This window comes from Schistocerca piceifrons, chromosome 9 (genome assembly GCF_021461385.2).
Source record: "Schistocerca piceifrons isolate TAMUIC-IGC-003096 chromosome 9, iqSchPice1.1, whole genome shotgun sequence".
Classification (NCBI taxonomy): Eukaryota; Metazoa; Arthropoda; class Insecta; order Orthoptera; family Acrididae; genus Schistocerca; species Schistocerca piceifrons.
Window position 1 is genome coordinate 20010079 of NC_060146.1, and position 14594 is coordinate 20024672.

Consider the following 14594-nt stretch of genomic DNA (forward strand, 5'->3'; position numbering starts at 1 on the left):
GTTGTAATGCATTATGTACTAAATGCAAAGTAAATAAACATTATGTAAAACTGTGTAACATAACTGTAGTCTCTGTAACATTGATTTTAAGAAAAACACGTTACGGTCCAGTTGTATTGTGTATATATTCACATTAATTTTGCTAAATTAAAGTTCCTTTCAATACCCATACGTCCCTAACGAATCATCAGCGGAGCTATGTTCATTAACCATTTTTTGTTCAGAATTACTCACACTATCACTGTGTATAATATTGACCTTTCCTCCCCAAATACCCTGTGTAGAGAATCAGACACAGGATGGGGAAACAGTAACTTGTTGCGTTGATTTTGGACACCAGTGTAATAATGGTGAAGATTAGATGGGTAGATCGAGTAACAAATGAGGATTTACTTACCACAGTGGGGAGGGAAGATATATATGGCGCAACTTGACCACGAAAGGGTTTAGTGGTCAGGACACATCCTAAGATATCGGAGAATAGGTAATTTAGTAATGGAGGGAAGTGTTTGTAGGGATTGGGGGAGAGAAGGTAAGGACTGGAACTGTAGAGGGAGATCTAGCCTTGACTATAGTGAGCGCGGCCTGATGGTTGACGGTTGCAGTAGTTATGCAGAGATGAAGACGTTTGCACAGGGCGGGCCAGTGTGGAGGGCTGTACCAAACCAGCCTCTGGATTGAAGGCCTCAATAACTACACACTGACACAATATAATTAAAAAAGTGAAACGTTTCTACATGGTTTCAGTATTATTAAAAACATTATTTCCATTGGTGGTATTCAAAAAGTTATTTTCCCCTTTTCACGAGGGTGGCCCAGAAAGTAATGCACCGCATTTTTTTTCTCAGCCGGAAACAGTGCTACAAATGCGAAGCGTTACGTACGTATTATTTGAAGTGCCCTGAGTGAGATCGCCAAGTTTCCGTCACTTCCGGCAGGTAGCAGCGTAGCTGCAGGACACTTTCACAAATGGCGTCTGTAGGTGATGTACATTACAAGCAACGTGTCGTCATTGAGTTTCTCAGTGCAGAGAAAAAAACTGTGGGGAATATTCAGAAACGCTTGTGCAAAGTCTAGGGAGCACCTGCTGTCGACAGAAGTCCAGTTAGTCGCTGGGCACGGAGGGTGAGGTCATCAGAAGGCGGTTCGGCGGAACTCCATGATTTGCACAGGTCGGGGAGACCATCCACGGATGTCACACCTGACTTCTTGTAGCGAGCTGGTGTCGTCATTCGCGAGGACAAACGCATTACGACTCGGCAGCTGGCGCTGCATCTGTCAATCAGCAAAGGAAGTGTGGGTGGAATTATACGTACTCTTGGATATTCAAAAGTGTGTGCAAGACGGGTCCCGCGGTATCTGACGGTGGATAAGATATAGAACAGAAAAACCATTCGATTTGTTGCAACGTTTGGAGCTGAGGAGGAAACCTTCTTTTCCCGAAATGTGCCAGGTGATGAAACCTGCGTTGACCATTTTGAGCCCGAAACAAATCGACAGCCAATGGAATGGCGCCATTCCCATTCCGGACAGAAGAAAAATTCAAAGCAACTGCTTCCTCCGGTTAAGTCACGATCACCGTGTTCTGGGACTGTGAAGGTGTGATCCTCATTGTTGTGAAGCCACGAGGAGGTACCATTAATTCAGAAGCATATGTCAACACATTAACAAAACTCAAGACGCGTTCTGGCGACTTCGGCGTCACAGCATCCCAGGAGATGAAACTTCCTGGCAGATTAAAACTGTGTGCCGGACCGAGACTCGAACTCGGGACCTTTGCCTTTCGCGGGAAAGTGCTCTACCGACTGAGCTACCCAAGCACGACTCCCGCCCCGTCCTCACAGCTTTAATTCCGCCAGTACCTCTTCTCCTACCTTCCAAACTTTACAGAAGTTCTCCTGCGAACCTTGCAGAACTAGCACTCCTTTGGAAGGTAGGAGACGAGGTACTGGCGTAAGTGAAACACTGAGGACGGGGTGTGAGTCGTGCTTGGGTAGCTCAGTCGGTAGACCACTTGCCGGCGAAAGGCAAAGGTCCCGAGTTCGAGTCTGGGTTCGGCACACAGTTTCAATATGCCAGGAAGTTTCATATCAGCGCACACTCCGCTGCAGAGTGAAACTCTCATTCTGGATCCCAGGAGATGTTTTGCTGCAACATAATAACGCTCCGCCCCATCCAAGACTGAGGACTGCTGAATACATCGCAAAGCAGAGTAGGACGGTGTTACCCCATCCACCCTACAGCCCTCACCTAGCCCCCTCGGCCTTCCACTTGTTTGGGCCATTAAAGGATACCGTTAGTGGAAGACATTTCGAGGACAATGAGGAGATGGCTGACACAGTGAAGCACTGGCTCCGCCACCAGGACACGCCTTTCCTTCACGCTTGAGGGAGCCGATGGAACAGGTTGGAGTTTACGTGAAAAAATCAGGTGTGCAGGTAAAACACCATTGTTTCGTGTGCGTAATTCTCATGATGTTCAGTAAAGAATTGTTGAAAAAAAAATTTGGTGTATTACTTTCAGCAGCAACCCTCGTAAATATAAAGCAATGATGTTGGAAGTGAAAGGACTTAAAAAATGCTGCACATTTGCTGAAACTGAAAGGAACTGCACTGTGTACAAACAGAATTGCGAAAGGTAAGACTAGAGGCTATATAGTGGTGTAGCGTGTGAATACAAATAGTGGGGTCAGTTGGATTGTAATCTGGAAATGGAACTAGGCAGAGGAAGTGGAGCATGAGAGAGGGTGGGTGTGGGTGGAAGGGAGGGAGGGGGGAGGGGGAGCAGGGTAGGGGGCCAGGTAGTGATACGAAGTTCCTTCTCTAGATTGTCGCACACATGACAAAATGGTACATATCGAAATTGACGACAGAGGGATAGAGAAACAATTAAAATCGCTCAAAAGAGGAAAGGCCGCTGGACCTGATGGGATACCAGTTCGATTTTACACAGAGTACGCGAAGGAACTTGCCCCCCTTCCTGCTGCGGTGTACCGTAGGTCTCTAGAAGACCGTAGCGTTCCAAAGGATTGGAAAAGGGCACAGGTCATCCCCGTTTTCAAGAAGGGACGTCGAACAGATGTGCACAACTGTAGACCTACATCTCTAACGTCGATCAATTGTAGAATTTTGGAACACGTGTTCAGTTCGAGTATAATGACTTTTCTGGAGACTAGAAATCTACTCTGTAGGAATCAGCATGGGTTTCGAAAGAGACGATCGTGTGAAACCGAGCTCGCGCTATTAGTCCACGAGACTCAGAGGGCCATAGACACGGGTTCCCAGGTAGATGCCGTGTTTCTTGACTTCCGCAAGGCGTTCGATGCAGTTCCCCACAGTCGTTTAATAAACAAAGTAAGAGCATATGGACTATCTGACCAATTGTGTGATTGGATGGAACAGTTCCTAGATAACAGAACGCAGCATGTCATTCTCAATGGAGAGAAGTCTTCCGAAGTAAGAGTGATTTCAGGTGTGCCGCAGGGGAGTGTCGTAGGACCGTTGCTATTCACAATATACGTAATTGACCTTGTGGATGACATTGGAAGTTCACTGAGGCTTTTTGCGGATGATACTGTGGTATATCGAGAGGTTGTAACAATGGAAAATTGTTCTGAAATGCTGGAGGATCTGCAGCGAATTGACGCATGGTGCGGGGAAAGGCAATTGAATCTTAATGTAGACAAGTGTAATGTGCTGCGAATACATAGAAAGAAAGATCCCATATCATTTAGCTACAATATAGCAGGTCAGCAACTGGAAGCAGTTAATTCCATAAATTATCTGGGAGTACGCATTAGGAGTGATTTAAAATGGAATGATCATATAAAGTTGATCGTCGGTAAAGCAGATGCCAGACTGAGATTCATTGGAAGAATCCTAAGGAAATGCAATCCGAAAACGAAGTAGGTTACAGTACACTTGTTCGCCCACTGCTTGAATACTGCTCAGGAGTGTGGGATCCCTACCAGATAGGGTTGATAGAAGAGATAGAGAAGATCCAACGGAGAGGAGCGCGCTTCATTACAGGATCATTCAGTAATCGTGAAAGTGTTACGGAGATGATAGATAAACTCCAGTGGAAGACTCTGCAGGACAGACGCTCAGTAGCTCGGTACGGGCTTTTGTTGAAGTTTCGGGAACATACGGTCACCGAGGAGTCAAGCAGTATATTGCTCCCTCCTACGTACATCTCGCGAAGAGACCATGAGGATAAAATCAGAGAGATTAGAGCCCACACAGAAGCATACCGACAATCTTTCTTTCCACGAACGATTCGAGACTGGAATAGAAGGGAGAACCGATAGAGGTACTCAAGGTACCCTCCGCCACACACCGTCAGGTGGCTTGCGGAGTATGGATGTAGATGTAGATGTAGAAGAGGAAGGAAAGAAGATGGAGACAGAAATGTGGAGGCCTGATGTGGGAAGGAAGATTGCGTTTAGCGACCCGTCAACATCGAGGTCATTAGAGATGGAGCACAAACTCGGATATCGTCAAGGATGGGGAAGAAAATCGGTTGTGCCCTTTACCTGGAGCGATTCAGGAAAATCACGGAAATCCTAAATCGGGATGGCGGAACGCGGGTTTGAACTGTCGTCTTACCAAATGTGTCCATTGTGTTAACCATTGCCCCACGTCGTGCGGCGCCTGATGTAGGCTAAAAAAGTAAGTGAACCATTAGAACTGTCACGGGAGATAAGTTTAAGTGTGGAAGAGGTGGCTGACGTTGTCTTTGGAGGATGCAAGATGACTTGGACTGGATTTGTGATTGGTGTAAAGAATGGCAGCTAACTCTAAATATAGATAAATGTAAATTAATGCAGATTAATAGGAAAAAGAATCTCGTAATGTTTGAATACTCCATTAGTAATGTAGCGCTTGACACAGTCACGTCGATTAAATATTTGGGCGTAACATTGCAGAGCGATATGATGTGGGACAAGCATGAAATGGCAGTTGTGGGGAAGGCGGATAGTCGTCTTCGGTTCATTGGTACAATTTTCGGTAGATGTGGTTCATCTGTAAAGAAGATCGCTTATAAAACACTAATACGACCTATTCTTGAGTACTGCGTTTGGGATCCCTATCAGGTCGGATTGAGGGAGAACATAGAAGCAATTCAGAGGCGGGCTGCTAGATTTGCTACTGGTAGGTTTGATCATCACGCGAGTGTTACGGAAATGCTTCAGGAACTCGGGTGGGAGTCTCTGGAGGAAAGGAGGCGTTCTTTTCGTGAATCGCTACTGAGGAAATTTAGAGAACCAGCATTTGAGGCTGACTGCAGCACAATTTTACTGCCGCCAACTTATATTTCGCGGAAAGACCACAAAGATAAGATAAGAGAGATTAGGGCTGGTACTGAGGCATATAGGCAGTCATTTTTTCCTCGTTCTGTTTTGGAGCGGAACAGGGAGAGATGATGCTAGTTGTGGTAGGAGGTACCCTTCGCCACGCATCTTCAGGCCTTAGTTGATGCCGATGGGATTAACATCCGTTGATGGTCGAACAGGTAACATTGCGGCTACAGGTAGTCTCGAGAACCAATTATGTTGGCCACTGATGCGTGGTGTACACGATCTGAGTTAAGCTCCTCAGCATTAACTAAGGCCTAGGGCACTGAAGCACCGAAACTGATAGCCATACAACAAATGACATCATAAGGGCGGCTGTAGGTGTTTCATTTTCTAGCTTCCTACTCGTAGCAGCCTGTAGAGCTGTTGCGATGAGTCCTTGATAAGGGACGCTTTCCTTCGTGCAGACGGTGAGCCCTGGCGAGGTGAAGTCGACGTACCCTCGGTCTCCGCTGGCGCCCGCCAGAGAGCAGCAGCAGCAGGCGACGACGGAGACGACGTCGACGCCGACGGCGCCCCACGTGCCCGCCCCCGCCATACGGCCCCACGACGTCGCGCAGGCCGTCGCCTCCGCCATCACGGCTCCCAAGCACGTGCAGGTACGTCCCAGCACGGCCTGCCTTCTCTTCCGTTTACATCTGGAAACACCACGACATCCAGAGTAAGCGGCCGGCGATGACGCTAAACCAGAGTAAAGCGTACGCTAGTATACCACCCATACGTGATTAAGATTGGCTTAAATCAGTGGCGGCTCGTGATTGCACTGGGCGACAACTATTGAAGCCGCGCGGGTTAGCCGTTAATGAGAAATGTACATGATTTCAAGAAACATAAAATTAACCTGATGAAAACGTCTCTTAACATTAAATTCAACAAAGAGTGTTGTTGTTGTTGTGGTCTTCAGTCCAGAGACTGTTTTGATGCTGCTCTCCATGCCACTCCATCCTGTGCAAGCTTCTTCATCTCCCAGTACCTACTGCAGCCTACATCCTTCTGAATCTGTTTAGTGTATTCATCTCTTGGTCTCCCTCTGCGATTTTTATCCTCCACGCTGCCTTCCAATACTAAATTGGTGATCCCTTGATGCCTCAGAACATGTCCTACCAACCGATCCCTTCTTCTAGTCACGTTGTGCCACAAACTTCTCTTCACCCCAATCGTATTCAACACCTCCTCATTAGTTATGTGATCTACCACAGAATGGTGTTCTGTAGCACCACATTTTGAAAGCTTCTATTCTCTTCTTGTCTAAACTACTTATCGTCCACGTGTCACTTCCATACATGGCTACACTCCATACACAAAACTTTCAGAAACGACATCCTGAGACTTATATCAACACTCGATGTTAACAAATTTCTCTTCTTCAGAAACGCTTTCCTTGCCATTGCCAGTCTACATTTTATATCCTCTCTACTTCGATCATCATCAGTTATTTTGCTCGCTAAATAGCAAAACTCATTTACTACTTTAAGCGTCTCATTTCATAATCTAATTCCCGCAGCATCACCCGATTTAATTTGACTACATACCATTATCCTCGTTTTGCTTCTGTCGATGTTCATCTTATATCCTCCTTTCAAGACACTGTCCATTCCGTTCAGCTACTCTTCCAAGTCCTTTACTGTCTGACAGAATTACAATGTCATCGGTGAACCTCAACGCTTTTATTTCTTCTCCATGGATTTTAATTCCTACTCTCAATTTTTCTTTTGTTTCCTTCACTGCTTGCCAATATATAGATTGAATAACATTGGGGAGAGGCTACAACCCTGTCTCACTCCCTTCCCAACCACTGCTTCCCTTTCTTGTCCCTCGACTCTTATAACTGCCATCTGGTTTCTGTACAAATTGTAAACAGCCTTTCGCTCCCTGTATTTTACCCATGCCAACTTCAGAATTTGAAAGAGAGTATTCTAGTCAACATTCTCAAATCTTTCTCTAAGTCTACAAGTGCTAGAAACGTAGGTTTGCCTTTCCTTAATCTATTTTCTAAGATAAGTCGTAGGGTCAGTATTGCCTCATGTGTTCCAACATTTCTACGGAATCCATACTGATCTTCCCCGAGGCCGGCTTCTACCAGTTTATCCATTCGATTTCGTGCTAGTATTTGAAGTATTTTGAAGCAGTGGCTTATTAAACTGATAGTTCGGTAATTCTCACATCTGTCAACACATTTTTTTCTTTGGGATATCACTTAAAATACACTCCTGGAAATTGAAATAAGAACACCGTGAATTCATTGTCCCAGGAAGGGGAAACTTTATTGACACATTCCTGGGCTCAGATACATCACATGATCACACTGACAGAACAACAGGCACATAGACACAGGCAACAGAGCATGCACAATGTCGGCACTAGTACAGTGTATATCAACCTTTCGCAGCAATGCAGGCTGCTATTCTCGCATGGAGACGATCGTAGAGATGCTGGATGTAGTCCTGTGGAACGGCTTGCCATGCCATTTCCACCTGGCGCCTCAGTTGGACCAGCGTTCGTGCTGGACGTGCAGACCGCGTGAGACGACGCTTCATCCAGTCCCAAACATGCTCAATGTGGGACAGATCCGGAGATCTTGCTGGCCAGGGTAGTTGACTTACACCTTCTAGAGCACGTTGGGTGGCACGGGATACATGCGGACGTGCATTGTCCTGTTGGGACAGCAAGTTCCCTTGCCGGTCTAGGAATGGTAGAACGATGGGTTCGATGACGGTTTGGATGTACCGTGCACTATTCAGTGTCCCCTCGACGATCACCAGTGGTGTACGGCCAGTGTAGGAGATCGCTCCACACACCATGATGCCGGGTGTTGGCCCTGTGTGCCTCGGTCGTATGCAGTCCTGATTGTGGCGCTCACCTGCACGGCGCCAAACACGCATACGACCATCATTGACACCAAGGCAGAAGCGACTCTCATCGCTGAAGACGACACGTGTCCATTCGTCCCTCCATTCACGCCTGTCGCGACACCACCGGAGGCGGGCTGCACGATGTTGGGGCGTGAGCGGAAGACGGCCTAACGGTGTGAGGGACCGTAGCCCAGCTTCATGGAGACGGTTGCGAATGGTCCTCGCCGATACCCCAGGAGCAACAGTGTCCCTAATTTGCTGGGAAGTGGCGGTGCGGTCCCCTACGGCACTGCGTAGGATCCTACGGTCTTGGCGTGCATCCGTGCGTCGCTGCGGTCCGGTCCCAGGTCGACGGGCACGTGCACCTTCCGCCGACCACTGGCGACAACATCGATGTACTGTGGAGACCTCACGCCCCACGTGTTGAGCAATTCGGCGGTACGACCACCCGGCCTCCCGCATGCCCACTATACGCCCTCGCTCAAAGTCCGTCAACTGCACATACGGTTCACGTCCACGCTGTCGCGGCATGCTACCAGTGTTAAAGACTGCGATGGAGCTCCGTATGCCACGGCAAACTGGCTGACACTGACGGCGGCGATGCACAAAAGCTGCGCAGCTAGCGCCATTCGACGGCCAACACCGCGGTTCCTGGTGTGTCCGCTGTGCCGTGCGTGTGATCATTGCTTGTACAGCCCTCTCGCAGTGTCCGGAGCAAGTATGGTGGGTCTGACACACCGGTGTCAATGTGTTCTTTTTTCCATTTCCAGGAGTGTAGTTCCAAAATATGTCATAGTCAAAATTAACTGCAAAATTAAATCTGCCAGATTTTCTAAGCAAATATGTGAAAATATATGGCTAAAAACAGAGATAAAGATGCAATACAAGAAAAAAGAAAACTTAAACAACATCATGTACAACTTGCATCTGCAGCTAGGACACAGTCTCGTACCCTTACAATTCTCACACATCCTACAGCACATAGAGGATAGAAGAAAATAGAAGCCTTAAAAATCTATGAACAATCAATGGTGGGATAAAAGCAAACAGCTAAGCCAACACAAATTTTTTGATAGAGTTATACAACTGACATCCAATTCCGCAGCAGTGAACTCACTTTATTAAATAAAGGTCTGAAAAATAATCTTGGAACAAATCTCAATAATCACAGTGGTTAAAATCTCATAGCCTGCACAAAACTTGCTTGTGACACAGCAAAACTAGACGCATATGAGAAAAATGTACTTGCATACAAGACAAATAAACTCATAATGAAACAACTACAAACAAGTAATACCCGCAAAAACACTGAACTTAAAGATTTGAAAAATATTAACAGCAAACTATCTGGAAGTAAAGCACTTATAGTAAAAGCTGCAAAGGAAACTCTTTAATCGTAATGCATGAAAGAGAATACGTAGAGAAAACCATGCAATTTTTCCATAGCAACAATATTACTGAAATAAAGTTAGAGCCTACGGTCAAATTCCAAACTAAAATCCGAAAGCTACTACAAAACTGTAACTTTGTACTGAAAAAATATGAAATACGTAACTGCATAGCAATGAAACCCTCAGCGCCAAAAGTGCGTGCACAGCCAAAGGTTCATAAAGAAAATCGTCCTATTCGCCCAATTGTTAACTCAAGAAACAGCCCTGCATACTTCATAAGCCATAAACTAAAAGACCTCATTACCAAATACTATACATTTGAAAATAAATACACCATACATAACACACATGAACTCATATGCTTAATTGAAGACATCCACTTCCCACCAACAGCTAAATTAGCATTACTAGACATAGTCAACCTGTACACGAACATCCCTGTCAGAGAGACTACTAACATCATAAGAAACAATCTGCTTAAACATAAGAAAATTAGTATTGCAGGGATCTGTGAACTCATAGAAATACTTTCACTTATTCTAAAGCATAATTACTTTAGCTTCAACAACAAACTGTACCAACAACATGATTGTTTGGCAATGGGAAGTATCTTAGCTGGGATATTGGCTGACATTTACATCAACCACATAGAACAAAAATTCTTCTCAACCAACCAGCACATCTCGAACAAAATAATCTACTACAGAAGACATGTTGATGATACAATCTTGCTTTTTGATGGTACAAACAATGAAATAGATACATTAGCAGCAGATCTAAGCAAAATGCACAAAAATATGAAATTCACAGTTGAACATGACACTAATAAAAGCATTAACTTTCTTGACCTGAGGATTTGCAATAGTGACAATAAACATCAATTTAGTATTTACAGAAAACCTACCACCACAGATGACAGTATTGACAACTCATCTTGCCACTCCCACCAACAAAAAATGGCATATTTCAGAATGATGCTACACCGAATAAAAAAAGTACCAATGAGTGACACAGACCAACAAATTGAAATCAATATAATTAAAACAGTAGCTCATAATAACGGATATAAACCCATAATAATAGAAAACTCCGCAACAAAATGCAGACAAAAACCGCAGATCCACTTCACAGTAGTCACTTCAAGCCAAATCAGTGTGCCACTGAAGCCAAACTCTCCCATACGTAGGCCCACTATCATACCAAACAGCAAACTTATTTAAAAAGAAAACTATCACAATCACCTTTCCCACAAATAATAAATTACAACAAAAAGTAATCCATGATGTAAATGCCTCAAAGAGTCCCTACTGTAAATCATGAATATACAAACTCAGATGTGATACATGCCCAAAATTCTACATTCGACAGACAGGCATAAGCTTTGAAAATAGATACAAAGAACATATTAATGCTTTAAGACTTGGAAACTTGAACAAATCTGCATTTGCAGCCCATATTGCTGAAGAAAACAATTCAGTGAGAAACACTGAGAACAACTTAAAAATTTTAGATCTAGCAGAAAAAGGAGGCACTATGAATATATTAGAAGAAGTAGAAATACACAAAAACAAAAACAGCACCCCACACTATATCCTTAATGAACAAACAGAGTTAGCTAACACCCCTTTCCTGAAAAATTTCCAAAAATTATTTTCCAACCTCCAAAGCAAATAATATTCCTACGCCTATCTGCAGATTAAGTAGCAAATTAATATGTTACTATAATCCTCATGAAGCTAAATGTAATTAAATAATGTACTATTTTACCTATACAGTACTTCAAAAAAATTAATGTAACAGTATCAATGTCTCCGTACTACTGTAAAAAGCATTTCAGTTGCATAAGTGAATATATGATCCTTTTCCAACCATAGGTTATTTTCAAATGTTACGATATATCATAGCATCTTTGATACTCATATGTTTGTAAGCTCTTTGTGTGTATCAAAACATGGTGCGTAGTAGAAATCAGTGAGAAAAATTTACGTGTGCAACAATAAGAATGCAGTGGGAATGTATCTACATCTGTTGGACGAATGTTATGAAAACAAACACTTCAAACCGACATTTCACGTAAGTCACAGTCAACGAAAATCTGTAACGCAACCATCTGTGTGTGGCGTGCTTATAATTGTGTATTATTTATATTTTAGGACAATTAATCTGTAAAAAACGCACTACATGTTCTAAGGAAAGGATATAAACCGTCTGAAGACGAATCATAATTATTCGAAACCGGTAAGGGTACCCTTTGAATAAAGGAAATGAAAGTAAATTTGTGGCTGGTTGCTGTCCCAACACCAACATCTGTCTTCAAATAACAGCCACGGTTTCCAACCATGTCATCATATGACAAAATTACATAAACTGGGTGATTCTGAGGGAGTTAGATTAGGAAATGAGACACCTGAAGTGGTAAATGAGTTTTGTTATTTGGGGAGCAAAATAACTGATGATGGTCGAAGCAGAGATGATATAAAATGTAGACTGGCTGTGGCAAAGAGAGCGTTTCTGAAGAAGAGAAATTTGTTAACATCGAGCATAGATTTAAATGTCAGTAAGCCGTTTCTGAAAATATTTGTGTGGAGTGTTGCTATGTATGGAAGTGAAACATGGACGATAAATAGTTTAGACAAGAAGAGAATAGAAACCTTCGAAATGTGGTTCTACACAACAATGCTTAAGATTAGATGACGAGCTATTGAATAGAATTGGGGAGAAGAGTAATTTGTGGCACAACTTGACTAGAAGAAGGGATCGGTTCAAAGGACACGTTCTATTGCAACAAGAGATCACCAATTTAGTACTGGAGGGCAGCGTGGAGGGTAAAAATCGTAGAGGGAGACCAAGAGATGAATACACTAAGCAGATACAGGATGTAGGTTGCAGTAGGTACTGGGAGATGAAGCAGCTTGCACAGGATAGAGTAGTCTCTGGACTAAAGACAACAACAACAACAACATTAAAAAAGGTAAATTAGTTGTCAACTGCAGCGTGCACACACTTTATTCAGCATGTAAACTTCACCACAGATATCCGGATTTAGGTTGTCATCTTGGATGTGCCTGTCATCGTTGGTGCTGCTGTGGCGCAGACCAATAGCGAAATTCTGCATGACCCGCTGAAGTGTCGGAACATCGATGCTGTCGATGACCCCCTGAACGGGTGTCTTCAGCTCAGCACTGCTTTTGGAGTTATTTCTGTACACCATTAACAGAGCCCCACAAAAAGAAGTCACATGTTCAGATCTGGAGAATACGGCGGCCTACCGAGGCCGATGCCAGTGGCCTCTGGGTACCCCAGAGCCATAATGCGGTCCTGAAAGTGCTCTTCCAGGAAATCACTCTCCTGCTTCGATGGGGTCGAGATCCGTCTCGCATGATCCAAATCGTGTCAAAATCAGGTCACTTAGGATAGTAGGGGTGAAATCATCCCCCAAAACCTTCACGCACGGTTGGGTAGTCACCATGCCATCGAGGAATATCGCACCAGCTATCTCGTGACTGGACATTGCCCACCACACCGTAACCTGTTGAGGGTGAAGAGACTTCTCGATCGCAAAATGTGGATTCTTAGTCCCCCGAATACGTCAATTTTATTGACGAATCCGTCTAAACGAAGGTGGGCTTCAACAGCAAGGCATGTGTGCATGTGCATACTAATTCGTCAGGCCCCGCGGGCAACCACGCAGTTTGAACGTCCTAACAAAAACCGCTCAGAGGCTAGGACGATTTTATTTCACTCTCTACATTCTGGCTACTCACATATTTTTAGATCCACATAAATCTCAGAGTATCAAATTAACCTTTAGCATCTGATTTGTAAAAGGTATATTTATCAACAAATTGATACAACTACAGACATATATGCAAATATCAAAATTACATCTACATCTACATTTACATCTACATCTACATCTACATTTATACTCCGCAAGCCACTCAACGGTGTGTGGCGGAGGGCACTTCACGTTTCACTGTCATTACCTCCCTTTCCTGTTCCAGTCGCGTATGGTTCGCGGGAAGAACGACTGCCGGAAAGCCTCCGTGCGCGCTCGAATCTCTCTAATTTTACATTCGTGATCTCCTCGGGAGATATGAGTAGGTAGAATCAATATATTCGATACCTCATCCAGAAACGCACCCTCTCGAAACCTGGACAGCAAGCTACACCGCGATGCAGAGCGCCTCTCTTGCAGAGTCTGCCACTTGAGTTTGCTAAACATCTCCGTAACGCTATCACGCTTACCAAATAACCCTGTGACGAAACGCGCCGCTCTTCTTCGGATCTTTTCTATCTCATCCGTCAACCCGATCTGGTACGGATCTCACACTGATGAGCAATACTCAAGTACAGGTGGAACGAGTATTTTCTAAGCCACCTCCTTTGTTGATGGACTACATTTTCTAAGGACTCTCCCAATGAATCTCAGCCTCGTACCCGCCTTACCAACAATTAATTTTATATGATCATTCCACTTCAAATCGTTCCGCACGCCTACTTCCAGATATTTTACAGAAGTAACTGCTGCCAGAATTTGTTCCGCTATCATATAATCATACAATATGTAATGTATTCGCATTACATTACATTTGTCTATGTTAAGGGTCAGTTGCCACTCCCTGCACCAAGTGCCTATCTCCTGCAGATCTTCCTACATTTCACTGCGATTTTCTAATGCTGCAACTTCTCTGTATACTACAGCATCACCCTCGAAAAGCTGCATGGAACTTCCGACACTATCTACTAGGTCATTTATATATATTGTGGCACGCCAAAGGCTACTTTAACGTCTGTAGACGTCTCTCCATTGAGAACAACATGCTGTGTTCTGTTTGCTAAAAACACTTCGATCCAGCCACACAGCTGGTCTGATATTCCGTAGTATCTACCTGGGAGCTTGTGTCTAATATTCTCTGGTCTCATGAACAAATAAAGCGAGTTGGGTCTCACACGATCGCTGTTTCCGGAATCTATGTTGATTCCTACAGAGTAGAT

At 44.2% G+C, this 14594-nt stretch overlaps 1 protein-coding gene across 1 annotated transcript in view; it reads left to right on the top strand.

Annotated features, from left to right (window-relative positions):
* The window catches only part of LOC124717203 (dehydrogenase/reductase SDR family member 11-like), a 97330-nt gene that overhangs the window by 55806 nt on the left and 26930 nt on the right, over positions 1-14594 (top strand). The window contains exon 5 of the mRNA XM_047243982.1: positions 5761-5952. Coding sequence (XP_047099938.1) covers positions 5761-5952 — 192 coding nt within the window. The remainder of the gene's footprint in view (positions 1-5760; positions 5953-14594) is intronic.